This window comes from Talpa occidentalis, unplaced genomic scaffold (assembly GCF_014898055.3).
Source record: "Talpa occidentalis isolate TD23 unplaced genomic scaffold, MPIMG_talOcc4v2.1 talOcc4.12, whole genome shotgun sequence".
NCBI classification, from domain to species: Eukaryota; Metazoa; Chordata; class Mammalia; order Eulipotyphla; family Talpidae; genus Talpa; species Talpa occidentalis.
The window spans coordinates 86,039,333-86,064,077 of NW_023601212.1; the positions used below are offsets into that span (position 1 = coordinate 86,039,333).

Sequence of the window (24,745 nt, forward strand, 5' to 3'; positions counted from 1 at the left end):
GCCCGCCCGTCCCCAGCGGAGACCCTGTGGGGCAAACACCGCCCGCGGGCGGAGAAGAAACAGGATCCCAGTAGAACTTTATTGGGAGTTGGGGTGGGGGTCGGACTGGCAGGAAGGGTGGGCCGGCAGAGGACCCTACTCCTGGTCCTTGGCGTCGCCGTGCGTGATGACGTAGCAGATGTTCTTGTAGTCTACGTTGCCGCCCACGTCGGGGGGGAAGGCCGCCCACATGTTCTTGATCTGGGGGAAACGCAAGGGCACGTCTGGCCGGCGCTCCCCTCCCCCACCCCTCCGCGCCCCCGCCTCTCCTCCACGCACCTCTTCCGGGGTGAAGCGGTCACACTGAGTGGTGAGCAGTTCCTCCAGGCTGCGGAGAAGTGACATGCAGGGGGTTGCTGTTGGACGTCACGATTCCTTTCCCCTTCCTCCCACCTCATCCTTGTTGCCATTCCCAGTCTCGCCTTGAAAATACAGGGTCACCCTAGACCTCTGATGGACTCCCGGACACTCTGGCCTCCCCGATCTCGCTCTTCGCCCATATTTGCTGTGAAAATTCAATGCTATCTCCCATTTCCACATTTCTCATTTCTCCATTATCTCTGACAGTGCCTAAGCCTCGGTAAGACGTTAAGGAGGCTTTTTCATGAGAGCTGCTACTTACAACTGCTTCTTGATGGTTCCCTTCCCCTCAGGGTCCAGAATCTTGAAGGCTCCAGTGATCACGTCCTCAGGGTCTGCACCTGGAGGTCAGATAGCATATGATGCTGAAGGGCCCTCTGAAATTTCTTGGGAGGGCCAACTAGGGGCTTAGCCTCCGGACATTTAATTCACCTTTGAGCTTCTCCCCAAACATGGTCAGGAAGACGGTAAAGTTGATGGGGCCGCTGGCTTCCTTCATCATGGCATCCAGCTCCTCATTCTTGACATTGAGGCGGCCTGGAGCAGAGTGGGGGGTTAGGACAGTCTGGGTTGGGATTCTGTGGCCTGCAGCTGATGCTTACCATAAATTTATATCATCCCAGCCATTTTTCATCTGGGTAGAATGAGGTCCAGGGTGGAGCCAACAGGCCTGGAACCTAAGGCTACAGAATTCCCGGGACTCTGCAGTCTTAACTCTTCGCAGGTGGAGTGGGGGGGCTCACCCATGGCTGCAAAGGTGTCCCGAAGATCTTCCTTGTCGATAATGCCATCCCGGTTCTGGTCAATCACAGTGAAGGCCTGTGCAGGGCAGGGGCAGGGAGGAGTTAGTTCTCCCATGACCAAGCTTTAGCATCCCTATCCCAGGCAGATCAGATTCTGGCCCCCAGCCAGCTGCTGTCCTCTTACACCCCAGGCAGGGAGGGGAATGTGGAATCTAAACCCTTCCCTTCCCCCCCCCCAACAGGTGTGCATTCCAGGAAGAGGGGGCAGGAGCAGTAGGGGGTACATTTGGTCAGTCTTCAGTCTCCCCTCTCCTCACTCACCTCCTTGAACTCCTGGATCTGAGTCTGGTCGAACATGGAGAAGACATTGGAGCTTCCACCCTCTGCTGCTGCCCTTCTCTTGGCCCTCTTGGGTGCCTAGGGGGTGGGGTTTGGGCAAAGGGGTCCATGGACCGGTCTCTTACTCCTTCTTGGAGGCAATGGACTGGATTTAGGGTTCTTTTGAGGCCCTTCTAAAACATTCTTCTGGTTCTTTCCCTCTCCTCCCACAACCTTTTTTTTTTTTTTTAAAAAAAAAAAAGATTATTTATGCATACAAGAGCTGGGGTACAGGCCAGAGATGCAGGGGGTAAAAGGATTCACCAGAGACAGAGTGGGGGACAGAACAGGCAGACTGGTTGAAATACACTGCTGAGGGGAGCAGCGGGCAAGACAGGAGAGGTCTGCCTCGCCATGTGGGTTGCTCCCTGGCTGGCTGGGGATCAAACTTGTGCTGCAGAGGTTGTGGATTGCTTTGTAATGTGGTTCTTAACCCCTTGTGCCACCAGGAAGGCTCCCTCCCACAACCTCTTTGAGAGAACTTGCTTCATTTACATTCCCAAATTCCTCTCTGTTGCCCTTGAATCCCCATTCTCCATCCTACCCAACAAATGCCTGAGCTTGCCTCAGACTTACTGTGCAACCCTGACTGACTTGTTCACCCAGATGGAATCGCTTCTTTCTCATTTATAAAATGGGGGTGGGACCCCGTGCCTGGCTGGTCTCAGAGGGTTTTAGGAAGATGGAGAGCAGGGAGGTAGAGGATGCTTTCAAAGGGACTGGGCCGCTGTGAATGGAGTGTCTGGGCAGATTATCCTTGGCTGGTTCCTTTAAACCATCGTCCCTTATGCCTCTCACTAGTGATACCAGGAAAGGTAAGATTCAGCTTTCTTCCTTTTGGAACCCACTACTTTCTTTCAAAGGGTGAGGCTGCCTCAAGGTTGGAGGGACCTGGGGCATCTGGATTCTCACTCACCATGTCTTCGGTGTCCTGGGGGCAAGCAGTGGCTCTGGCTGGAAAGGAGCAGAGAGTCAGCCTGGGGCAGTCCCTCTGGGGTTATATAGCCCTGCCCCAGGGAGCCCTTAACATACCAGGGTAACCTTAGCCCTGCTGGTGCCCACCCCAGATACCAAAATAGACTGGCTCAGGGCCTCTCCTTTCTTGGAGGGCCCACAGCAGCTGGAGCCCCGGGGGAGGGAGGAGGGAGTCTGTCTTGGGATGCCTGTCTCACTAGGACCTGGGCAGGAAGGATCTTTCTCCCAAAAGGGGGCTGGAATGTGCCAGAGTTTGGAGGCATAATAAGGGTGAGAGGGATGAAACAAGTCCCTGCACCCTAGAGTAGGATGGGCCTAGATTTAAACCCAGTAAATTTTATTTTTTTTTTAAACCCAGTAAATTTATAGAGCATCTACAGTGTGCCAGGCTCTGGGCTGTGCTTCATGAATGCATTTTGACATAGCCCTTCCCCCTCCACTGTGGCGTTCACAATCAAGTGTATGTATGGTTAGCATTAATGGCAGAATTTAAAGGTAGGAAGGCCTTCTGTGGAAGCTGGAAGGATCAGGCAGTTATTCTCCATCTCCTTTAAGTAGAGGGGGGATTTTGTCAGGAAAGATGCAGAGTATGGAGTCAGTAGACAGCCTGGAGCAGAGTGTACTGTGATCTTGAGCTTTGTGCTTTAATTCCCTGGGCTTTGGTTTCCCCCTCTATAAAATAGGGATGTAATTCCCATCTCACAGAACTTGCAGATGTGAACATTGTTTGGAAAGGGTTTAGTGATGTATAATCATTGTAATTAATATTTAGACCCTGCCTTGATGGAACTTACAGTCTAGCCATGGAGACAGGATAAATGCAGAAAATGACATAGCAGATGATCAAGTGTGCAGAAGTAGAGGGCGTGGCAATCCTGTGTAGGCGTATGGGAATCACTTTATGAGACCATAAAAGTGAGTCAGGTGAAAGGAGAGGAGCAGTATGCTAAGCAGATTGCATGGATGGACAAAGACCTGGAGAAGTAAAAGATCAAATACATACAGGTTGTCAGAATGATGACTCGAGTAGAGGATGCAAGGGACTGGAGACTAGGTACCAGGGGGCCTTCTGTGCCAGGTGGAGGGCCAAGACCTTAGGAACCCTGGAAAAGTTAGAAACAGGAGAAGAACATGGTCTAGTGTGAGTGTGATCCTTTCTTTGGATATTGGTATGAAAGCTGGAACTCAGAGAAAGGGAATCAAGACACCAAGAGAGAAGCTAGTTTGTCTCCTCTTGCGTGACTGGATGACAGAGGTCTTTTTTTTCTCCATTCTGGGCAAGAACCAGCTTGGCTGATTGTGACTTTGAGATACCCCCTTCTATCCCTCTGGGTTTCAGTCCTCCAGTCCCCTCCATACAGTCAAGGTCTGGGGAAATAGTGACCGAGGAAGCCCCAGGAAACCCAAGGTTGACAAGAACACCCATCTCCTCCTCCTGCTCCCTCTAGGACTTGATGTCCTGAGGAAGGTGTCTCTTCCCTTCCCCCTTCTCCAGTATCATGCCAATCATTTAAAGACATTTTCTTTTCTGGGCACTGGGGCGCAGCCACCTGTTGTCTCTCAGAAGAGAGAAGGAGCCACCCTAAACTTAGCAGCTGCCCTTGGCCTCCTGCACTGGCCCCTCCCTGCCACAGTTGACAGCTGCCTCACCTTATATGGTTACCATGGGGGTACAGGTCCAGAGAGCCCACTTATTACTGGGTAGGATTCTGGGAAGGAGGAGGACTTCAGAGAGGGGAATGGGGGAAGCTTGGGTCAAATGGAAAGTGGGGTGTTGAGAAGAAGCTCAGGAGTGGTATATCTCAGGCCCTGAGTTGGAATTCACAAGATCTGGGTCTGAGCTGGGAGTGAGGAGTCTCAGAGACCTGGGAAACTGAGGAGGAGCTTGGCAGGTGGGAGCTAGACCTGATAGAACATTCAGGATGGTGGATTCTGTATGGAAATTAGGATGCTTTATTCCTGGGGTTCAAGGGAGAGGGGTCAGAGTGGTGGGGCTCTATGATCAGGATTTTGTGTTTGTGGTCAAGAGCTGAGGGGGTGAATTCATGAGATTGGGGTCTCTTTTTCTTTCGAAGAAAATGAGCACAGAGAGGTATGGCAATGAGAGGAGAGGAGTTGATGGGAGAGGGGTCATGGATCCTAAAAGAATAAGAACAGATATGGGAACTCATGGTATTGGGAATTTATGGTTTTGGAGTCTCGGATTCCCACTAGAATGGGGAGGGGACTCAGAGAGTGCGGTCTGAGGAATTGGAACCTGGATTCTGGGGTAGGGGGTGGAGAGTGCTGATAGCTGGGGCACTGAGGAGGGGGACTTGGGACTTGGAATTCCCATAGGAACGGACGGGTCGCTTAGAAGATTTGGGGGTCTCTGGTTATAGTTGCTTCGACTAGGAGTGTTGGACGTTGACAGGGCTGTACAGGACACTGGATGTGTGGTGGAGCTCGGTGGTCTCATAGCTCACGCGTGGGGAGGGGAGGCATCGGGGGCTGCGGAGCTGGATAGAGAATGGGGGCCCAGAAAAGGACTCGGGTGGGGCAGAACAACACTCTTATTGGCTTAGTGGTACACTAGTGCTTCCAGCCCCCACCCCTCTCTGCGCTGTCTCCAACTGTCATCCCCTTTCCGCGCTTGTCTCTGGTTGTCACCGATATCCCTGGAGCGGCACCGCCAGTTGGCAGCGCCCCTGCCCTTTGGGTGCTGCCATTGGCTATGACAACCGTCTGTTTTCCTCCTCTGTTGCTAAAGTGAGCTAATGCGCTCATTGGCGGAAGAGGCAAATTAATCGCATAGTGGGCCCGCCCTCTGGCCCGGCTGTGATACTTTTCTGACCTTCTTGGGAGCCCTGAAGAACTCCGCATTTCCTATTGACTGGGGGCGCTGTCTGTCGCCGGGCAAGCACACAGCATTGCCCGTGCGACCTCCGCCTGCTCCCCTTCCCGTGGGCTCCCCCTACCGCTCCTATTAGCCAGGCCGGCCTCTGCCCTCCCCGCACCGCCTCCTTCCGCGGCCGCTCACGCCTCAGCCACCGCCATTGGCCGGGAGGCTGCGCTGCCCGTCTCTCCCTTAGTTACTCCCTCGTCCCGCCTCCCCGGCCTTCTCGCGCCCTCTCATTGGCCCCCTCGCCCTACTCCGTCTCCGTTTCCTCTTCCCAGATCGCCCACCCCCTCCCCACCCCCAGCCCCACCCACCCTTCCAACGATTGGCAGAAGCCAGTTCCCCCTCTGCTGTTATTCGTCCAGGCCTCCTGCCTGGGCGGGAGGAAGAAGGAGCGCGATGGGATGGTTCGCGCGCAGGCGTGGAACTCCGACGGGCTGGCCGCACGGCCGGCGCCGGGGCATGTGCGCAGGCGCGGGGCCGGCCTCTCGCCCGAAGCGGGAGGGGGGCGGCGGCGAGAGCGCGCGAGGGGTGAGAGGGCGCGAGTGAGACCCCGGCGCCGGGCACCCGGGTACCACTGCCCCGCCTCCGGGCGCCGGCGGCAGCCCGCGGACCGTCCCCGCCCCTGGCGCACGCCGGGCCGCGCCCTTCGCCCTCTCGCCTTCCTGGGCGGGCGGCGCGGAGCGGCCTGAGGGGCGGCGCCTTCTGCGGCCGCCCGGGCGGGGGGGATGTGAGGGGCGGCCCACAGCGATGGAGCCGGGCCCGGCGCCCCTGGTGGCCCCGCCGCGCCGTCATGGCGCCCCTGCGGCCCCCGCGGCGCCCTCGCCGCCGCCCCGAGGCTCCCGGGCCGGGCCCTTCTTGGTGGTGGCTTCGGGGCCGGCAGTGACCACGGCCACTTCGGCCCCGGTCACCCTGGTGGCCCCCGGGGAGGCGCGGCCCACCTGGGTCCCCGGGCCGACTCAGATCTCGGCCCCGGCCCCGACGGCCCCGGCCCCGACGGCTCCAGACAGCACGGTGGTGATGCTGCCTCTGGAGGCCTCACCTGAAGCCCCGACGGCTCAGGGCGCCCCCAGCCCAGTGCCCCTGGTGCCCGCGGCAGTGGTGGGAGCGGAGGCATCGATGACTCCGGCCCCAGGGACTGACTCTCCGAAGATGGAGGAGGCTAGACCCTCACCCGCCCCTGGACCAGGTACCCCCGCCGGGACCCCTACCAGAACCCCTTCCAGAAGGGCTCCTGGGGCTCTGACGGCCAAACCCCCGCTCGCTCCCAAGCCGGGAACTACAGTGGCCTCAGGAGTGACTGCACGGGGTGTAGCAGTGACAGCAGGACAAATGACAAGTGGACGTGGAGCTGCAGCAGCAACATCAGCATCAGCATCAGCAGAACAGCCTCCAGAGGACCCCTTAGGGCCTGATACAGGCCTTCCAGGGACAAGTGAGCCTCTGGTAGCTGTCGTGACCGTGACCCCCGCTCCCGAACCTGCCGAAAACTCTCAGGACCTAGGCTCCATGTCCAGCCTGGGACCTGGCATCTCTGGGCCTCGAGGGCAGGCCCCAGACACTCTGAGCTACTTGGACTCTGTGAGCCTCATGTCTGGGACCTTGGAGTCCTTGGCCGATGATGTGAGTTCCATGGGCTCAGACTCAGAGATAAATGGACTGGCTTTGCGCAAGACGGACAAGTACGGCTTCCTTGGGGGCAGCCAGTATTCGGGCAGCCTGTGAGTACCCCGTGGGCACCCAGTGGGACAGCTTCAGGGAGGCAGAGGTTGGGGGGGAGGCAGGGAAATGATGCATTTTGCGCAAACTCTGGCAGCATAGCCTCCTGGGAGGATGGGGGGTGCTGTCAGCGGGATGGGCTGCTTGGCCATTGCGCTCAAGCTGAGAGCATCCTGAGGTTTCTGTGGCATGTTGTGAGACTTTCGGACCAGGGGTCGGTTCTTGGTTTGAACTGAGCCTTGCCTTTGGTGTGTTCTGTGCCCTTGAGTGAGTGCCTTCCCCATTTCCATGCCTCAGTTTTCTCCTCTGAACTAAAAGGTCGAACGAGATGATAACCTAGGGTAGTTCCAGCTCCTGCATGTGAAACTTTAGCTACAGACCAGACATCCTGGAGGGGGGTTCTGGTAGAGATCTTTGGTCTCTTAGGAGAAAGAGTCTGGGAGGGATGCAGGCGCATCCCCTCCCCCATCGCCCACTGTCTGATGGGGTGGTGAGGTGGGGAAGTCTGGGTGATGGAGGGGCCTTCTGTGAAGCAGGACAGGGCAGTCTTCTGTTTTCACTGAAGGAATGGGGGTGGAGGAGGCCTCTTCCCCATTTCCTCATCTCCCCAGCCCAGCTTACTCTTTCCTAGTTCCCTCCAGGGGCCTGAGTCACTCCTGAGGTGGGGGTGTGATCGCCTTTGACTTCTTCCTTCCTTCTCTCTAGATCCTGCCCATTGTTCCCATACCTGCTGGTCAGTTCTTCCTGTGCCATTGCTTGATAGCAGGCTTGTGCTGGGTACTAAGGAAGGCGCTCACCACCTAGAGGGGGACACAAATACTTAAGCTGTAGGTTTCAGCATGTTAGGTTTAGCCTAGAGATCATCACAGGCTTTTGTGAGCACCTGGGTTTTGCCCAGTCTGGGAATTCGACTGAAGCTGATCTGAATCATACCGAGTAGGAGTTAGTCACGGCTGTGTGTTGGGAGACCTTGTTGTTGGGGGAAGCTCGGTGGAAGGATGTTCTAGGCAAGGTTTATAATCTAACGAAACATCAGAAAACCTTTGAGCACCGTATTCACATTCCTGTGAGGGGAAGGCAACTGAAATTTGACCCTGGTGCTTTCCCACGCAGGAGGAAGGCATTTGTTGTACCTAATTCACAGATGAAGAAACAGGATTTGAGCAGCTGAATGAATTGCCCCGACTCAAATAATCTGGTTCTGCATGACCAATGGCTTGCTCCTCAGCTGCATGCTGCCCTCAGGACCTTTGATTGAATTGGATTTTCGGGTTGTAGTTTTGTCCCTCTAAAATGCGTCTTCTGTGCTGGGGACGCTACCGCTGAAGCAAGGCTGACTTGGGTACCCGTTACCTTAAAAGCATTAGAGGCTCCCCACTGCCCTCGCGATAAAGTTCCCGGGCCTCTAAGCCTGCACACAGGCTCCTTCTCTGCACATTGGCTTCATCACATCGGGTCACATCGGCTTCGTCAGCCTCTCTGGTCGCTCCCGCCACTTTGTGCTGTGGTCCTGTTGAGCCAGTGTAGTCTCTCCTTCAAACCCAGGCTGTCCTGCCTGCCCGGGAATGCCCTTCTCCCCTTTCTTTTCATGGATTGCCTCATATGTCCCTTCTTCCACTATCCAACCACATGCTGCTCTGTGCATCTCTGTCGTTGCATTTCTCACATCTTACTGCCAGTTATCTGTCCTGCTGGTGTGTAACTATCTTGAGGGCAGGAAAGGTATTTTACTCTTCCTAGTCCTGAGTGGAATTTGGAACTGACTATAATAGACTAATGAGAGATGGCCTCCCAGTTCAGTGAGCTTCTAGGACAAAAGAAACATTTAGTGAACACTTCCATTTAACAATCCTTTCTATATAGTTTCTTAGATAATCCTGTCATAACTTTGTGCTGCAGGTGACATCATTTTTTTACAGATGAGGAAAAGACGCAGGTTATCACTTGCCAAGACTTCACAACTTCTAAGGGTCAGAACTGAGTTTTGAGCTCAGGTCTGTCTGGAAATCCGCACTCTCTCATTCCATGTACCTGGTACTGGCTTCTGTCAGTAATTGTTTTGAGACTGATGGAGCATCTTGAGTGTGAAGCTCTGACAGAACAGTGGACAGACAGTGCAAGGAGAGCTTCATGTGCCTGGAAATCTGGGGTGATTCAGGGAGGAGTGGTAGAGGGAATTGCAGATGGCTTAAGAAATCTCAAGAGTCTTACAGGAGGAAACACAGGTAGTTGCTTCTAAGGAGACAGAGTAGTAAATTTGTTCTGTGTTTTGTTTAATGAATAATAATCAGTATTTACTAAGCTCTTGCTATGTTCTATTTTATATATAACATGTCAATAAACTCAGATAGATATTGTTTGTCTCTCCATCTTACAAATGAGAAAACTGGGGCTTAGAGGAATTGAATGACTTGCTAAAAGTCACACAATGAGTAAGTGGTAAGGCTAGAATTTGAATCTTTGGTAGAGCAAAAGGTAGGAGCTTTTATTTTTTTTTTTATTTTTTTTTTTTTGCTGGAGAAGTCTTCTGAAAAAAGGTAGGAGCTTTTAAATATGGCATACTCCCATCCCAAAGTTGTATGTATCAGAAGGGGGATTTGAATATAATCTTTGTGTTCAAAAAGATCCAAAATGAGAACACAGTTCTTCCAAAGAAAGTCCTTTCAGTGTGGAGAACGACAGCCTTGGATGGCCAGGGCGCCAACTTTCCTTCACAAAATGCCTTTGGGTTGAGTCTCTTATTTGAGCCTGGGGAGGTGACTTGCCTCAGTTCCCCCAGCAACCCAGGTTTTATATTGCTGCTAACTGACCCTTTCCATGCTCCTTCATCTTGCAGAGAAAGTTCCATTCCCGTGGATGTCGCTCGGCAGCGAGAGCTCAAGTGGCTAGAGATGTTTAGTAACTGGGATAAGTGGCTATCACGGCGTTTCCAGAAGGTTTGAAAAAGCTGATTGATGGGCAGGGCAGTGGATGGGGGTGGGTGGGTTTGGGGCTGAGGGAAGGGTGGCCCATGAGCTCCAGGGAAGTCCAGGAACCTGATAGAATCTGCTCTCTGGACCACACTGGGGGTAGGTGGGCCTTGGGCCTTAAGGAGAAGTAACTTTAAAAATAGGCCAGCCATGTACAGTGGAGGCAGCCTATGGAATGTGGGAGGGGAGGCTCAGAGAACCGGAGCACTGCTGGGGAAATCTTGGAGGCTGTGCAGCCCCTGAAGCTGTTTCCCTGCCTGCCACTCTGCCTTAGGTGAAGTTGCGCTGCCGGAAGGGCATCCCCTCCTCCCTTAGAGCCAAGGCCTGGCAATACCTGTCCAATAGCAAGGAACTCCTGGAGCAGAACCCGGGCAAGTTTGAGGTGCGTGCAGCTCCAGGGTGTGGGGACACATGACACTGTGTAAAGGGTATCATCACTTTCCCCAGATCCTGAGATTATTCCTGCTGTTGCCCCGCAGGAACTGGAACGAGCTACTGGGGACCCCAAGTGGCTGGATGTGATTGAGAAGGACCTGCACCGCCAGTTCCCTTTCCATGAGATGTTTGCTGCTCGAGGGGGGCATGGGTAAGGGGCCCTGACCACGTGGGTCAGTTAGTGGACATTTGTTGAAGGCTCCAGGTGGATACAGGGCTTGATAGAAAGCAGTTCTTACCCTCCAGGATTTCTAGAAGAGTGGTCCTTAGTGGATTAAAAGAAATGTCCTGGGAGGAAGATTGTGACTCTTGGGTGGGAGATAAGGTAGGGTGGGGGGGGGAGGGGAGCACCCTGAGGGTTCATTAAGGCCGTTGCATTTGAGCTGGATTTTGAAGGATATGGGAGCGGAGGAAGAGTTAGGTTTTTTTCTGGCTTTGGGGCAGGTGGGGTTGAGGCTGTGTGTAAACAGTGTTTAGCCTTGGGCTTGGGTAGAGCCTAGGTTGGGAAAGCAGTTTAGAGCCAGTCACCAAGGGCCCTTAAATGCTGTGCCAAGGCATTGGCTTTTTCTAAATGCCAGATTTCCTCGAGCTGTAAATATACTGCTCCCTTGTAGAATGTAAGATGATCTTGGGTGATTCTTGGGTGAACATTTTTTATTGATAAGTTCATCCTTTCAGCAAATATTTATTGAGCATCTGCTCTCTGCCAGGCATGTTCTAGTTATAAATGACAGCAGTAAACAAACGACAAACTCTTGCCCTCACAGGGCTTATTATATTCTAGTGGGGATAGACAATAATGAAATAAAGAAGGAAAGTATATTTTATATGCAGCAGTGCTATGTATTAAAGCTTAAAACAAGAAAGGGAATAGAGTTTGTGAGTGGATATGGAGTTACAAGTGATCTGACTTGTGTTTTAAGAGGATCATTCTGACTGCTGTGCTGGGAATAGACCATCAGGAGACAAGGCAGAAGCAGAGAGACCAGTTAGGAGTCTACTTTCATAATCCAGGAGAAAGGTGACACTAGATAGATCAGGGTGATAGCAGAGGAACTATGGGGAGAAGTGGCTGTACTCTGGATATCTACTTGGAAGTTAAATCCAGAAGGATCTGCAAGAGGATTAGATGTGAAATGTGACAGAAAAGAGAAACTGGAAGAATGGAGTTGCTGTGTACCGATATGGATGGGGGAGAAATAGCCTTCGGGGTATCGCTGAAGCTCAGTTTTGGAATGTGAGTGAAATATTTATTAGACGTCTAGCTGGAGATGTCAAGTAAGTTGGGTAAAACTATATACTTAGTCTGGATTTTGGAGAGAGGTTTAAACTGGAGAGAAATTGGAAACAGTTGTTAACCTCTAGATGGGACTAGATCTCACCCATGAGACTGGGTAAGATCGTAAAGGCAGCAAGTGTAGGTATGAAAGGAAGTTGTTCAAAATTGAGCCCTGCAGCTTCAACGTTTCAACACTGGAAGATGAGAAACAACCAGTAGCAGAGACTGAAAGGAGAAGCTGTTGAGAAAGAAGGAAAACCGAAGAGTGTGATCCCTGGAAGCAAAGTAAAGAGGGTTTTAAGGAGCAGCTGTATGGAATGCTGTTGATGGGTCTTGTAAAGTCAAGCCTGCAAATTCATTTCTGGACTTAGCAGTGTGGAGATAATTGGTAGCCTTGATAAAAGCAGTTTTGTGTGGAGCAGTGGGTTAAAGCCTAACTGGAGAATGAGAGGAAAGAAATTGAAGACAGTGAGTCTATACTCTGGAGGAGTTTTGCTGAATAGGTAAGAAGAGAAATTGAGGGGGGGGGAGAATGGGGTTGAGAGACTTATTTATTTATTTATTCTGAATATTTATTTATTTATTTACATAGCACTGGGTACAGTCAGAAGCGCGGGAGGGTGAGAGAATTCACCAGAGCCAGAGCGGGAAGCAGAACAGGCAGAAGGACTGAAGTACACTGCTGAGGGGAGCAGAGGACACGGCAGGAGGGGTCTGCGTGCCATGTGGGACCCTCGCCAGTGGCCAGGGATTGAACCAGCGCTGCAGAGGCTGCGGGCAGCTTCGCAGCCCAGTGCTCAACCGCTGCGCCACCAGGGGAGGCCCTGAGAGACTTTTTTAAACTAGAACAAAATAACGTGTTGGAATGCTGATGGGACTGATCTAGTAGAGAGAGAAAATCTGGTGATGCAGGAGACATGGGAAAGCTGCTGGAGTGATGAGCTGTGTCCATGAGAGGGGATGGGATCCAGGGCCCAAGGGGAAGGACTGTTTGGCCAGGATCAGACAGTTCACCCACAGGAAGAGAGAAGGCAGGGACACAGAAGCAGGCAGGTGGATGAATGCTGGCATGGGAGCTTGTGGAAATTATGTTTACACTAATACGTGTTAGGTAAAATAACTAATATGTCCGGATTGGTATGTAGGTAAAGCACAAATGAGGACCACACTTTAGGGACTGAATTTTGGGAAACACTATTGTCAGGGCTGCTTAGGAGTGTATATGACTGGAGGCAGGGTGAGGATCTGGGAAGGCATTACAATACTTCTTCCTTATCTGTGGGGGACCCTTTCTAAGACCCGCAGTGGATGTCTGGAACTGTGAGTAACACTGAACCCTATATATACTGTATTTTTTTCTATTCATACATAGCTGTAGTAAAATTTAATTTATAAATTATACACAATAAGATTAATAATAATAATAAGCTAGAACAATTATAACTATATATTGTAATAAAAATAATGGGAATATAGTGTATCATTCTCAAAATATCTTACTGTACATGACATTATTTTTGGACCACAGTTGGGTAACTGAAATCACAGATGAAGGGGTACAGCTGTATTTTTTTCTGGTTGAGAGATGACAGTCTGAAATTCAAAGTAGATGGGGAAGTGGAGAGAGGGAACAGACATGAATAAAGGTCAGGATATATTTGGTGCTTAGCCATGAGGAGTGAAGGGAAAGTTCTATTCTAATGTGGGGCTGAGTGGATAAATTTCTCATTTAGCATCAAGGTACCCTCAAGGAAACAGAGCCAGGTCTGAGGCAGAGATTTTTATTTTGGGTGCAGACAAGAGAAAGATCACAGGCATAGTGGCCTTCCGTGGGCTTCCTAGGCCTTCACCAGGGCCCATTGGACATATTTGGGGGGGGGGCGGGCCACACTGATGAATTCCAATGAGACTGATAAGGCAGATCCTGCCCTCAGAGGGCCCCTGCTCTGGGGTGATAAAGCATTTGGACAGTTGATGCTATAGGTAGTGAAAGCTTTCTGGAGAAGATGGCCTTGAAGGTTTATGGGACAGGGGCAGAGAAGGAGGGAGAGAGCACAGCCTGTGCTGGGGAATGGGAGGGGGTTATGGGGCATGCAGCTGGGGATGGAAGGCTAGTGCCCAGAATGCTTTGATTATGATCTGAGTCCATGGCTTAAGCTTGATAGGCAGGGCTAGGAAGGTGGATGGGAGTATGTGGCAGTAAAGCTCTTGACATAATCAGGAACTGAATCTAGGAGGGGTCTGGCTTGGGGTAGAGGGCAGCTTTAGTTTGGCATAGGGAACTCTCAACCAAATGTTGATCACCCTCATGGTCTTTCCCCATACCCATAGGCAACAGGACCTGTATCGAATTCTCAAGGCCTATACTATCTACCGGCCTGATGAGGGTTACTGCCAGGCCCAGGCTCCTGTGGCTGCAGTACTGCTCATGCACATGCCTGCTGAGGTCAGCACAAGATGGTCCTGGCTAGGGAGGGCCTGGGAGGATCTTGGCCTACAGTGGTGATGCGGGAGCTCACTGCTCCGTTCTCAGGCCCCATCCCTCCCTGCTTGTTCTTGCCCTTCTCAGCAAGCCTTCTGGTGCCTGGTGCAGATCTGCGACAAGTACCTCCCTGGTTACTACAGTGCAGGGTTGGTAAGTGTCTAGAGGCTGGGTGCAGTGGGGCTGTGACTTTTCCCCAAGCCTACAGGGAGTCCTTGTCCTGCTCTACCCTGTGCCCTTCCTTCCCACACTTCTGGGCCTCTCCCCTGAGGTGAGGATCCCCTACCAGGGGATCTACTACCAGGGCCAGTTCTACCCCAAAGAGGCCACAGCAGGCCTATTTTCCTGGCTTACCCCTCCTCTAGGAGGCCATTCAACTGGATGGAGAGATCTTTTTTGCGCTGCTGCGCCGGGCCTCCCCACTGGCACATCGGCACCTGCGGAGGCAGCGCATCGATCCTGTGCTCTATATGACAGAGTGGTTTATGTGCATCTTTGCCCGCACCCTGCCGTGGGCTTCAGTACTGCGTGTCTGGGACATGTTCTTCTGTGAAGGTAATTCTGTAGTCATTCAGGCCATGAGGGCCTTCCATGGTGGCTGCCAGAGGTGGCCTACTGATAGAAGGTACTTGTTGGACTTAGGCGTCATTGTCAGCAATCTGGGGGCTGGGGAAACAGAGGTCTGGTCTTGACTCTGCCGCCAGCCCAGAGCCTGCTCTTCCTTCCAGGAACCTGAAGCCCATGCTTGCTCATTTCCCTTCTTGAATTTTCAGTAGACAGGGAGGGGGGCTGAGTCCCTCCTAAATATGACAGGCTGAGATCCCAAGGCCTGATCCCCCGTGCCCTCTTCACTCTGCTCCTGCAGGTGTCAAGATCATTTTCCGGGTGGCCCTGGTGCTGCTACGGCACACACTGGGTTCAGTGGAGAAGCTGCGCGCCTGTCAAGGCATGTATGAAACCATGGAGCAGCTGCGTAACCTGCCCCAACAGTGCATGCAGGAGGAGTTCCTGGTGCATGAGGTAGGCCCTGGCCATCGCACACCCACACCTACTTCACCCCAACCCCATCTCATCTTTATTCTGGCACCCATTTCTTCTTTGTCCAGGTGACCAACCTCCCAGTGACAGAAGCCCTGATCGAACGAGAGAATGCCACCCAGCTCAAGAAGTGGCGGGAAACTCGGGGGGAGCTGCAGTATCGGCCTTCACGGCGACTGCATGGTTCCCGGGCCATCCATGAGGAGCGTCGGAGGCAGCAGCCACCCCTGGGCCCCTCTTCCAGCCTTCTGAGCCTCCCTGGCCTCAAGAGCCGAGGGTCCCGGGGAGCTGGAGGGGCTCCCTCTCCACCCCCTCCTGCCCGCAGGGCTAGTGCTGGGCCTGCTCCAGGGCCTGTGGTCACTGCTGAGGGACTGCGTCCATCTCTTCCTTCGCCTACTGGCAACAGCACCCCACTGGGTTCCAGCAAGGAGACCCGGAAGCAGGAGAAGGAGCGGCAGAAACAGGAGAAGGAACGTGAGAAGGAGAGACAGAAACAGGAGAAAGAACGGGAGAAACAGGAGAAGGAGCGGCAGAAGTGGGAAAAAGAGCAGGAGAAGGAACAGCAGAAGCAGGAGAAGGAAAGGCAAAAGCAGGAGAAGAAGGCCCAAGGCAGGAAGCTTTCCCTGCGTCGAAAGGCTGATGGGCCCCCAGCCCCCCAGGATGGTGAGGACAGGCCCTCAGCACCTGAGACCCGGCAGGATGCTTACTTCTGACCTCTGCCCTGGGCCTGGACTGCATCACCCCCCCTCTATTTCCCTCAGCTAAGAGCAAGTCTAGCTTGGGGTGCTGCCCCAGCCCCCTTGGCAGGCTCTCCCTCTTTCTGAGGAAAGTGGCTTGATTCCCCATCTCCTCGCCAGCTGCGGATCCCTGCACAGCCAGGAGTCAGTGCATGGGCCAGCTGCGTTTTCCTGGGGCAGCTGGGAACAAGTCTGGAGCCCCTCCAGTGAGGTTCATCACGGGGTCTCTATCACTCCTGTCCCTATTCCCTCTGGGGTTCCTTCCCAGGTGCTGTCCTGATTGGCCTTTTGTCACCACAGGGTTGACTGTTGGCCATGGGAATCAGCAGTTTTCAGATCCTTACACTCCAGTCGCTATCCTTCCCCATGAAGTGGAGCTGGGTTCCTTTTTCTCTTCGGTCCTGCCTGTCTTCCCCCTTTTCCTGACTGGGGGGCCAGGCTCTCGCCCTACTAGACATCTCTGTGATAATTATGTACAGAGGACCTGGCTGTCCCAGAGTGGGGGTGCTGGCTCAATCTTCTGTTCTTTGATTCTCCTATAGTATTCTTACACTTTATTTAAGGGGACATGCCCGGAATAGGAAATGTCCCCCACTTTCCTACCCACTGTCCTTGCTTTCCTCTTTACCCACCTTCCTCTCTACTCTCAGGCCTCTCTGTTTTGTCTCACCAGCGCCCCCACTTTTCACCTTATTCCCTTCGAACCCTCCAGCCCCTCTCTGGTCAAGGGGTCTTCCCTTTGTGCTCCAGGGGGTGGAACCCAATGTTTACATTCTCTTCTGTCTCCACCTCCACCCCATGTGGTCGCTTGAAGGAAACCAGAAAAGAACCTGCTGTTGTACCTGGGCCTGTCTCCTGCCTTGTTATTTGATGAAGGGAGTGGGGGGTAGAATAAGGAATAGGGAAGGGGAAAAAAAGGCCAGGAGGAGACAGGATCTGGGGTCTCTATTGAAGTAGTTGGCTGGTCTTGGCAGGTTGGTACCTCTTGGTCTTTGGTCCATCAGTCACTCAACAAACAATGTTTTAGCTCCTTTTCCACCTTTTCCTGGGATCTGCTGCCTCCATTGTCACTGGCAGTTTGGAGCTTTCTCTGTACCTCTTGTAGCACCCGGATCTCCTTCCCAAAGCGCTCATGCAACTCCTGAAAGCTGGAGGGGGCATTGAAGGTGGCTAGGGAGCCATAGCCCTCTGGAGGTGAGCTAGGCTCTTGGCCAGCTGCCTGGCACAGCTCACGGTACTGGGCCTCCAGTTGGGGTAGCAGCATAGCCAGCCGCCCCCAGCTCGCCCCAGCCAGTGCCCACAGCCAGGCTCCCAGCTCCTCCTGGTTTTCTGCTGCCAACTTGTATAACCGCCCACCTTCTAGGCCCTCAGCCCCAGGGGTCAGGATGGTAAAGGCATAGGGTTCTGTGGCCCCAAGGTGTGGTTCCACCTGGCAGTTCTCCAACAGGATGAGGCCTAGGGGTGTGCGGTCTGCCTGGTGCTCCAGGTAAAAGAGGAGGTTTCCCCGGAGGATGAACCAGCGGCGATGGTAGCTGGTGTTTCGGGTCCCCTTCATTAGTAAGATGCCCTCCTGGTCTGGAGTCTCTCTTCTGTACCCGCGGAAGAAACTGAGCACAGACTTTCGATGCAGTTTCATGGTAGTCAGATCTGGGCGGAAACCCTAGGGGTAGGAGAGAGGAGGGGTGGGCCACCTGCTTACTGTGGAGAACCCCCCCCCCTTTGGCTCCAGTAGGCTCTTCCTGGGCACAGCAGTGGCTTAGTGGTATTCAGACTGCGAAACGTCCTCAGGAACTAGTACTGACCCTAGCCACTTCCGACACTCAGCTGTACCCCTAGGATCAGGAACCTGGGCAAGGGCCCTCTCCTAAGGTTGGGGGTCTGATCCTGCAGCTGTGGTCCCAGAGAGAGGCACTGTTGCCCTTTTCTAGGCCTACCTGAGATCAGAGCACAGGGTTCAGGGCTGGGTACTAGGCACAGGTGCCACTGCCACCTCTCCAGCGATGGCTCTTCCTATCTCTGAAACCAGGAACTCGCCCTGGGGTAAATGACCTCCTCTGGGTCCTAAGGCGAGCTGGATTCTGTAAATGCCCCCAGAGCCGCCAGGGGCCTCCAGGCGCCTCATCAGGAAAGCCAGACTTCCCCTCGGAGAGGAGCAAAGCGGCACCTCTCGATCTAGAGGGCCAACAGCAGGAGTGGGAAGGCAGGGTTTCTAATGAGATGCGGGGGAGCTGGGCAGGGGGCTCAGAACTCTTGGCCGGCCCTGGGGGAAAGATGATTCAATGCAGAGAGGGGAAACTAGCGGAGAACCACCGGCCCTGCTCGGAATTAATTCTTTCATGGTGGCCTTGGGGGCTCTTATGTAGGGAGCGCTCCATTTTCTCCCTATAGCCTCTACTGCAGTATGAGGGAGTCGAGACCACTTCCGGCCAAATCTCTCGTTCGATCCGGGTCTAGGCGTTCACAAGTCCCCACTTCTCTCCATTGTCGCCCCACACTGCTCACGTCACTACTAGGAGGGGGTGTGTCTCCCCGCCTATCGTGTAGTTCCGCCCGCTCTCCCAGTTAGTCCTCTAAGCCGAGTGAAGCCACTTCCGGTCTCCCTGCACTTCCGGCAGTTCTCTTCCGGGTGATGGCAGCTGGGTGCCCCGGATGTGGCCCCTGGGAAAGCATCTTTCTTTTTCTTCCCCCGCCTCCAGTGGATCTTTAGGTGAGCGCGCGCCGCTGAGGCTTGTCGGGACCCAGTGGCTCTGCCCCCTCTCTAATTTGTACTCAAATCCCGGGACAGTTGGGGCTTACCCCGCGGAGTTGGGAGTTCGGTGCAGGGAGGAGCGGGGTGGCCAGGGCGCCAACCTTGCCCGGGCCTCGGAGGCTCTGAGGGAACCCGGGGTGGAGGAGTGGGTGTCAGCCAGTCGAGCCCCGTCGCGCCCAGGATTGCAGGGACCGGGAATGGGCATGGTCATACCCTTTCGTCGAGGGTAGGGGTGCTCTCAGGAGATCCTCCGTGAACTCGCCTGTCCATTCCCGCGCCAGCAACTCTTTCGGATGCCATACAAAGTCTTGGGGGCCTCCTGGCTCCCAACGTCCTTTTCGGCCCCTAATTCTGTGCTCCCTCACCTCCTCAACTGGATATAGTACGTCCCAGGTGGAACATTTGTTGTGCTGGGGATTCACTCCTTACCCAGTTCCCATAATCTTCCCCCTTTCCCTCAGCTCAGCTTGGGGAAGGTCCCTCTGTCCAGTCATGCCAAAGAGGAAAGTGACCTTCCAAGGCGTGGGCGATGATGAGGAGGATGAAGCCAGTGTCCCCAAGAAGAAGGTGAATGGGGCTCTTCATTCTCGGGAGGACAGAGGGGAGAAAAGTGGAGCTAGAAGCCAGAAGAGGAAGAAAACTAGGAGTACAAAGAGTGGAAAGGACTGGCTTTTCCATGGTGTCTGAGAAGTGGGTTTGGAGGATTTTCAGGTTGAATCTAGAGTACTTGGTGGGAATAGCAGTAACCTGCATCTCTTGCCTTGCTGGCTCCTGTTCACAGCTCATAGACCCTGTGGTTGGGGTAGGGGGTCCTGGGAGCCGCTTCAAAGGCAAACACTCTTTGGACAGCGATGAGGAGGATGATGATGATGAGGGGTCCAGCAAATACGACATTCTGGCCTCAGAGGATGTGGAAGGTGAGTTATGCCCAAGAACTGACTCTCTTGGAAATACAGGTGGGCTTTGGGTCAAGGGGGGGGGGGCCCTGTGCCTTTTTATACATGCCTGGCATGGGACCCCTGTGTCTTTGATGCAGGTCAGGAAGCAGCCACACTTCCCAGTGAGGGAGGTGTGCGGATCACACCCTTCAACCTGCAGGAAGAAATGGAGGAAGGCCACTTTGATGCTGATGGCAACTACTTCCTGAACCGGGATTCTCAGATCCGAGACAGCTGGCTGGACAATATTGACTGGGTGTGGCCCAGGGGTGGCATGGCTGGGGCCTGGTGGCAGCAAGTGCTGATATGGGTCTTGCTGGCAGTGTATAGAAAATAAACTCCTCTGTGTTTGCATTATAGGTAAAGATCAGGGAGCGGCCACCTGATCAGCGCCCACAGTCAGACTCAGAGGATGAGGAGAGCCGGGGCCAGACACCAATGAGTGCCCAAGCCCTCCTGGAGGGCCTCCTGGAGATACTGTTGCCAAGAGAGACAGTGGCTGGGGCACTGAGGCGTCTGGGGGCTCGAGGGGGAGGTAAACGGGGCAGCAAGGGGTCTGGGCGGCCCAGTTCCCCGCAGCGCCTGGACCGGCTCTCTGGGTTGGCTGACCAGATGGTAGCCCGGGGCAACCTTGGCGTATATCAGGAGACAAGGGAACGGTTAGCCATGCGGCTGAAGGGATTGGGGTGCCGGACCCAGGGAGCTCCTGACCCCACACCTCCACCCTCTCTGGACATGTTTGCTGAGGAAGTGACAGAGGGGGAGCTGGAGACCCCAACTCCTACCCAGAGAGAAGGTAAGGTTGAAGGAAAGAGGAGAGCTGTTATGGTCAGGGGCAGGACACTTGAGGCCCTAATGGCTTTGCCTGTTACTTTAGAAGCAGAGTCTCCAGGAGATGGTCTGGTGGATGTGATGTGGGAATACAAGTGGGAAAACACGGGCGATGCTGAGCTGTATGGGCCCTTTACCAGCACTCAGATGCAGGTAAGTCCCTTCCTACTTCAGTCTGCCTCTCCTCTCCCGCCACCACTCCTTTCCGAGCTCCCTGAGCTCTGCCTTCTTTCTTGCAGACCTGGGTGAATGAAGGCTACTTTCCGGATGGTGTTTATTGTCGGAAGCTGGACCCCCCTGGTGGACAGTTCTACAACTCCAAACGTATTGATTTTGACCTCTATACCTGAACTTGCTGGGGCCCGGTTTGGTGGCCCCTATTTTCTGGACTCTGCAGGGAGGCCCCAGCTGCCTCAGGCAGTGAGGATATCGGAGGCCACTTTTCAGTCACTTTCCCTTTCCCAATAAAAGGTGTTAGTTGTGTATGAAGGCCTGGGCTGTGCTGTGCTGATGGCCAGAAGCCAGCGACCCCTTCCATAGCCCCTTTGGACTCAGGAATTTGAAACACCTTGCCATTGTTTGCCAATTGAAGGACAGAGCTGTGGTCTGCCAGGCGTCTGTGACCTTTCTGCCTGGACTTTATTCACCATCTCAAAATGGCTTCACTCACACTCCATTCTCCAATATCTTTGGGGATTTCTGTTTTGCTCTTTCTGGTGTTTGATTTTTAGAACCTCAAGATTCTGTCCTCGCAGCCAGTGTAGGACAGAGCCCCGGAAGTGGAGATTTTAGGCCTAGAAGGATGGGGTGAGCAGGAAACCTGGCACTTACTGAGTCTTCAATGCCTCAAGTCCCTCAGACAGAAATGGCTTCTTAGATGAAGTACAAACTCAGTGTTAGCACTTGAAGGACCCTGTAAGACCCCCTGGGCAGTATCTCATTGGAGATCACAGCAAATCAGAGAAACTGGCCCAGGTGCAAAAACTCCCAGACATTTATTGGCACCAGGGCTTTTCTGCTTTGAGACCCCACAATTTACCTTTCCTGGGCTCCCACAATGTGTGTGGTGTGGGCTGTTGCCTTGAAGGAATTGAGATAACTGGACTGGTTCTCTTCTAGGAATTCAGAATGGGGGTGGTTGGGAGAGAGACAGGTGGGTATAATTGGATGGGATGGACCTAAACACGCCTACCTTGCACCTGGGCTGTCTTCTGTCTGCTCACTCACACCAAGTTAGATTGATTTTTCCACTTTTGCACTTGGGCTGTGCATTGCACTCCTGTGGGAGCTGTGAAATTCCTGTGAGGAATGAGTTGCTCTAAATTGTGGCCTGGTGGTTGGGGCTTTTAAAGGCTCCCAGATGTTTTCAGCGTATCCTGGAGGACCACTGGGCAGGACTCCTGTGACTCAGGCTATATCTGGCGGGGAGGGGCCAGTTTCCAGGTTGGAAGGACCCATGAGTGCTTAGGGTGAAAAGAGCCAGAATTGGAACCAGGAAATAGTGGGAGGCTGGGGTTGGGGGTAATGCTTGAGGCCTGATTTGGCTCATTCTGGTGCTAGCCCAGACCTGGATTTCACTGACTCCAAGATGCCTTCAGTTGTGACATTCTTATTTTATGTGTGCTTAAGAAAAGAAACCCCGCTACTTACAGTTGTAAAATGTCATTAAGAGATGCATCCTGATTTCAGAAATGTTCTCATGTGCAAAGCAGGTATTAGAACCAGTAGAATCCAGTGTCCATCTTTCTAGCTCCAATGACTGACTCTGGGAGGTGCTTCCTGTGTGGGGAAAGATGGAAGCCCTGGGGGCGGCTCCCCTAGATGTCCCAAGGGAACTTGGACTCATCTCTCCAAAGTTGGCCTCCCCTGCCCCTCACAGCTTCCTCCTGTGTTCATTTCACTGACGACACCCTTGTAGGCAAAATAATAGTCCCCCAAAGATGTCCACGTCCATGTCCTCAACCTCGGAACTGATCTTACACAGCAAAAGTGACTTTGCAGATGTGATTAATATTTTTAAAATGAGGTGTTTTTCTAGATTATTGGACCCTCCTCCGGGGGCCGGGGAGCAGCCGGGGATCAAACCGGCGCTGCAGAGGCTGCGGGCAGCTTCGCAGCCCAGCGCTCAACCGCTGCGCCACGAGGAGGCCCTATAATTGCTCTTTCTAAGTCTTTGTTAAATGTAATATCTCGGATAACTCAAAAACAGTTGCTACTGATTATTTTTTCGAGTTTGGACTGGATTCTGATGCCCCCTTTAGGCTGTTGCTGTCATTGATTTTTGTTTGTTTAATAATCTGTGAAATCTGCTTTCCTTGTGATGTGAAACCACTGATGTCTCTTTTTATAATCTCGTTTTTACTTTTAAGTTTGAGTTCCTAGGAATGCCCTTATGTCTTTGTAACTTAATGGTCAGCCAGTTATTGGATAGAGATTAGTGAGTCACCTTGAGCCAGTGGGAATTCTGTCCTCTGCCAATGGATCTGTTTGGGCTGGACAGCACCAGGTTCAGACTGTTTTCAAGCTGGCCCCAGTTTTATTTTCTCTATATACATGTAACGCTTGGAGTAGTAGGGTAGCATGAGCTTTCTGCTCTGCTGCAAATGCATATAGCCGCAGCTAGGAACATACTAGCTACACATGCTCATATGCAACATCTGGCTAGTAGAGTCATTGATCCTCCCCATTTGCTTGCCATTAAGATGGTCACTTTAGCTGGCAACATCGCTGAGTGTGGGCACTGCCCGTGGCTCCAAGCCAAATGATGCTGCTGGTCCCCAAGCCCTGTGCATTTGGCAGAAGGTTTGCACTACCAAGTTGGGAGAGGGGAAGAGATGGCATAGCCTGAAGCAAGAACAGCACAGACTCCCACTGTCCTTACTCAAAACTGAGCAGATTTCAAGTTAATTAGATTCTCAGATTGTGGTAAGACTTTGGTCAATTTTAGAGCCTTGAAATGGGTATTTTGGCTGTTTTGTCCAGGTTTACAGTTGCTTTTGGGAAGTGAATTGAATTTGCTGACCTTTCTTGATCATAAGTGATTATAAATGATCAAAGTAGAAGTCTCCTTTAAATACTTGTCAGAGTATCCATGGCAGCTTCTGGGTTTGCACATAATATGTCCTGACAGCTCTCCATGGAGGTCAGCAGGGGGCACCATTCTCTATGTTCATGAGCCCTTGTGCAGTGTGGGCTAGAGGCAAGCACACGGGAGCAGGGTAGTGGAAGGAGCCTGGCCTTGAATGCCATGACCATGGACTTCCTGTGATCATTCTTCCTCCAAACTAACCTGGACTCCACAAGGAGATCGGATGTATGACATCACCCTGGAGCCCACTAGGGTTTTGTCTTCTGGGGAACAAACTTTGGTCTGAGTTGCCTTTGTGATGATAATAATATCCAACTTTTATTGAGTATTAGTAATGTGTACTTAGGCTAAGTTTCATGTGCATTAGTCCTCATGAAAATATGGTGGGAGGTTCTATTGTTTTTTTTTTTTAATCCAAAAGGGAAGGTTCATTATAAAAAGGGGAGGGAGGTAAAGGATGCTTGCAATAGACACAAGCGGACAGGAGAGCTGCTGGGGGTACTGTTGTTATTCAGTTACTGGCATGTGTAGCTTTCTGGGATTTCCTGAAGGAGTGGCCAAAGCAACGGGCATGAGGTTCCTGGAGGGATTGCTTGGGCCAGCAGGTATTTACCAAGAGGTACAGGACTATTGTTTCAATATATTAACCTCTGGGACAGCTGTACCAGTGTGTGTCAACTGAACTTGACTCCCCATCAGGAAGATGGTCTTTGCAAGTTCTGGTGTGGCTAGTAGGCAGGAGGGTACCAGCATATAGCTGCCTGGGGTGCCATTACTGCTGTGAACATAACGTGAATGATCTGGAAGACCTTCCCTGGGCTAGTAGGCAAGAGAGCAAGGCCATCTGCATAGTCTTTTTTTTTTTTTATAAAGATTTATTTTTTATTTTTATAAGAGCCAGGGTACAGGCCGGATGCGCGGGAGGGTGAGAGGATTCACCAGAGACAGAGTGGGGAACAGAACAGGCAGACTGATGAAATACACTGCTGAGGGGAGCATCAGGCAAGCCAGGAGAGGCCTGCTCGCCATGTGGGTTGCTCCAAGGTCAGCGGGGATCGAACCAGCACTGCAGAGGCTGTGGACAGCTTCACAGCACTGTACTGAACC

General features: G+C 52.8%; 4 protein-coding genes across 15 annotated transcripts; 2 read left to right on the forward strand and 2 right to left on the reverse strand.

The window, feature by feature from the left end:
- Nucleotides 1-55: 55 nt before the first annotated feature.
- MYL11 (myosin light chain 11) lies at nt 56-5,780 on the reverse strand. 10 transcript variants are annotated; one of them, XM_037507244.2, is made up of 10 exons: nt 5,688-5,780; nt 3,499-3,598; nt 3,290-3,370; nt 2,437-2,474; nt 1,464-1,559; nt 1,143-1,218; nt 832-936; nt 662-740; nt 319-367; nt 56-240 (listed from the first exon to the last, which is right to left on the reverse strand). In XM_037507244.2, the coding sequence occupies exons 3-10, from the start codon at nt 3,327-3,329 to the stop codon at nt 136-138; spliced, it is 588 nt and encodes a 195-aa protein (XP_037363141.1). In that variant the 5' UTR covers nt 3,330-3,370; nt 3,499-3,598; nt 5,688-5,780; the 3' UTR covers nt 56-135. The 10 variants fall into 10 exon arrangements, with proteins under 10 accessions (XP_037363141.1, XP_037363143.1, XP_037363144.1 ...); XM_037507246.2 differs by lacking the exon at nt 5,688-5,780 and adding an exon at nt 5,515-5,557; XM_037507247.2 differs by lacking the exon at nt 5,688-5,780 and adding an exon at nt 5,492-5,511.
- A 343-nt stretch (nt 5,781-6,123) lies between these two features.
- TBC1D10B (TBC1 domain family member 10B) lies at nt 6,124-16,919 on the forward strand. Its single transcript, XM_037507253.2, has 9 exons — nt 6,124-7,094; nt 9,929-10,028; nt 10,336-10,443; nt 10,541-10,647; nt 14,107-14,221; nt 14,345-14,410; nt 14,623-14,812; nt 15,123-15,277; nt 15,364-16,919. The coding sequence occupies exons 1-9, from the start codon at nt 6,124-6,126 to the stop codon at nt 16,006-16,008; spliced, it is 2,457 nt and encodes an 818-aa protein (XP_037363150.1). The 3' UTR covers nt 16,009-16,919.
- Nucleotides 16,092-18,631, reverse strand: LOC119241747 (sesquipedalian-1-like). Its single transcript, XM_037507257.1, has 2 exons — nt 17,967-18,631; nt 16,092-17,692 (listed from the first exon to the last, which is right to left on the reverse strand). Exon 2 carries the CDS (start codon nt 17,666-17,668, stop codon nt 17,033-17,035), a length of 636 nt encoding a protein of 211 aa, XP_037363154.1. The 5' UTR covers nt 17,669-17,692; nt 17,967-18,631; the 3' UTR covers nt 16,092-17,032.
- A 16-nt stretch (nt 18,632-18,647) lies between these two features.
- CD2BP2 (CD2 cytoplasmic tail binding protein 2) lies at nt 18,648-21,035 on the forward strand. Of its 3 annotated transcripts, none has more exons than XM_037507256.2 (7): nt 18,648-18,739; nt 19,243-19,348; nt 19,563-19,698; nt 19,818-19,975; nt 20,080-20,515; nt 20,597-20,703; nt 20,790-21,035. In XM_037507256.2, the coding sequence occupies exons 2-7, from the start codon at nt 19,274-19,276 to the stop codon at nt 20,898-20,900; spliced, it is 1,023 nt and encodes a 340-aa protein (XP_037363153.1). In that variant the 5' UTR covers nt 18,648-18,739; nt 19,243-19,273; the 3' UTR covers nt 20,901-21,035. The 3 variants fall into 3 exon arrangements, with proteins under 3 accessions (XP_037363153.1, XP_054549718.1, XP_037363152.1); XM_054693743.1 differs by having other exon boundaries at nt 19,248-19,348; XM_037507255.2 differs by lacking the exon at nt 18,648-18,739 and adding an exon at nt 18,763-19,163.
- The last annotated feature ends 3,710 nt before the right edge of the window (nt 21,036-24,745 follow it).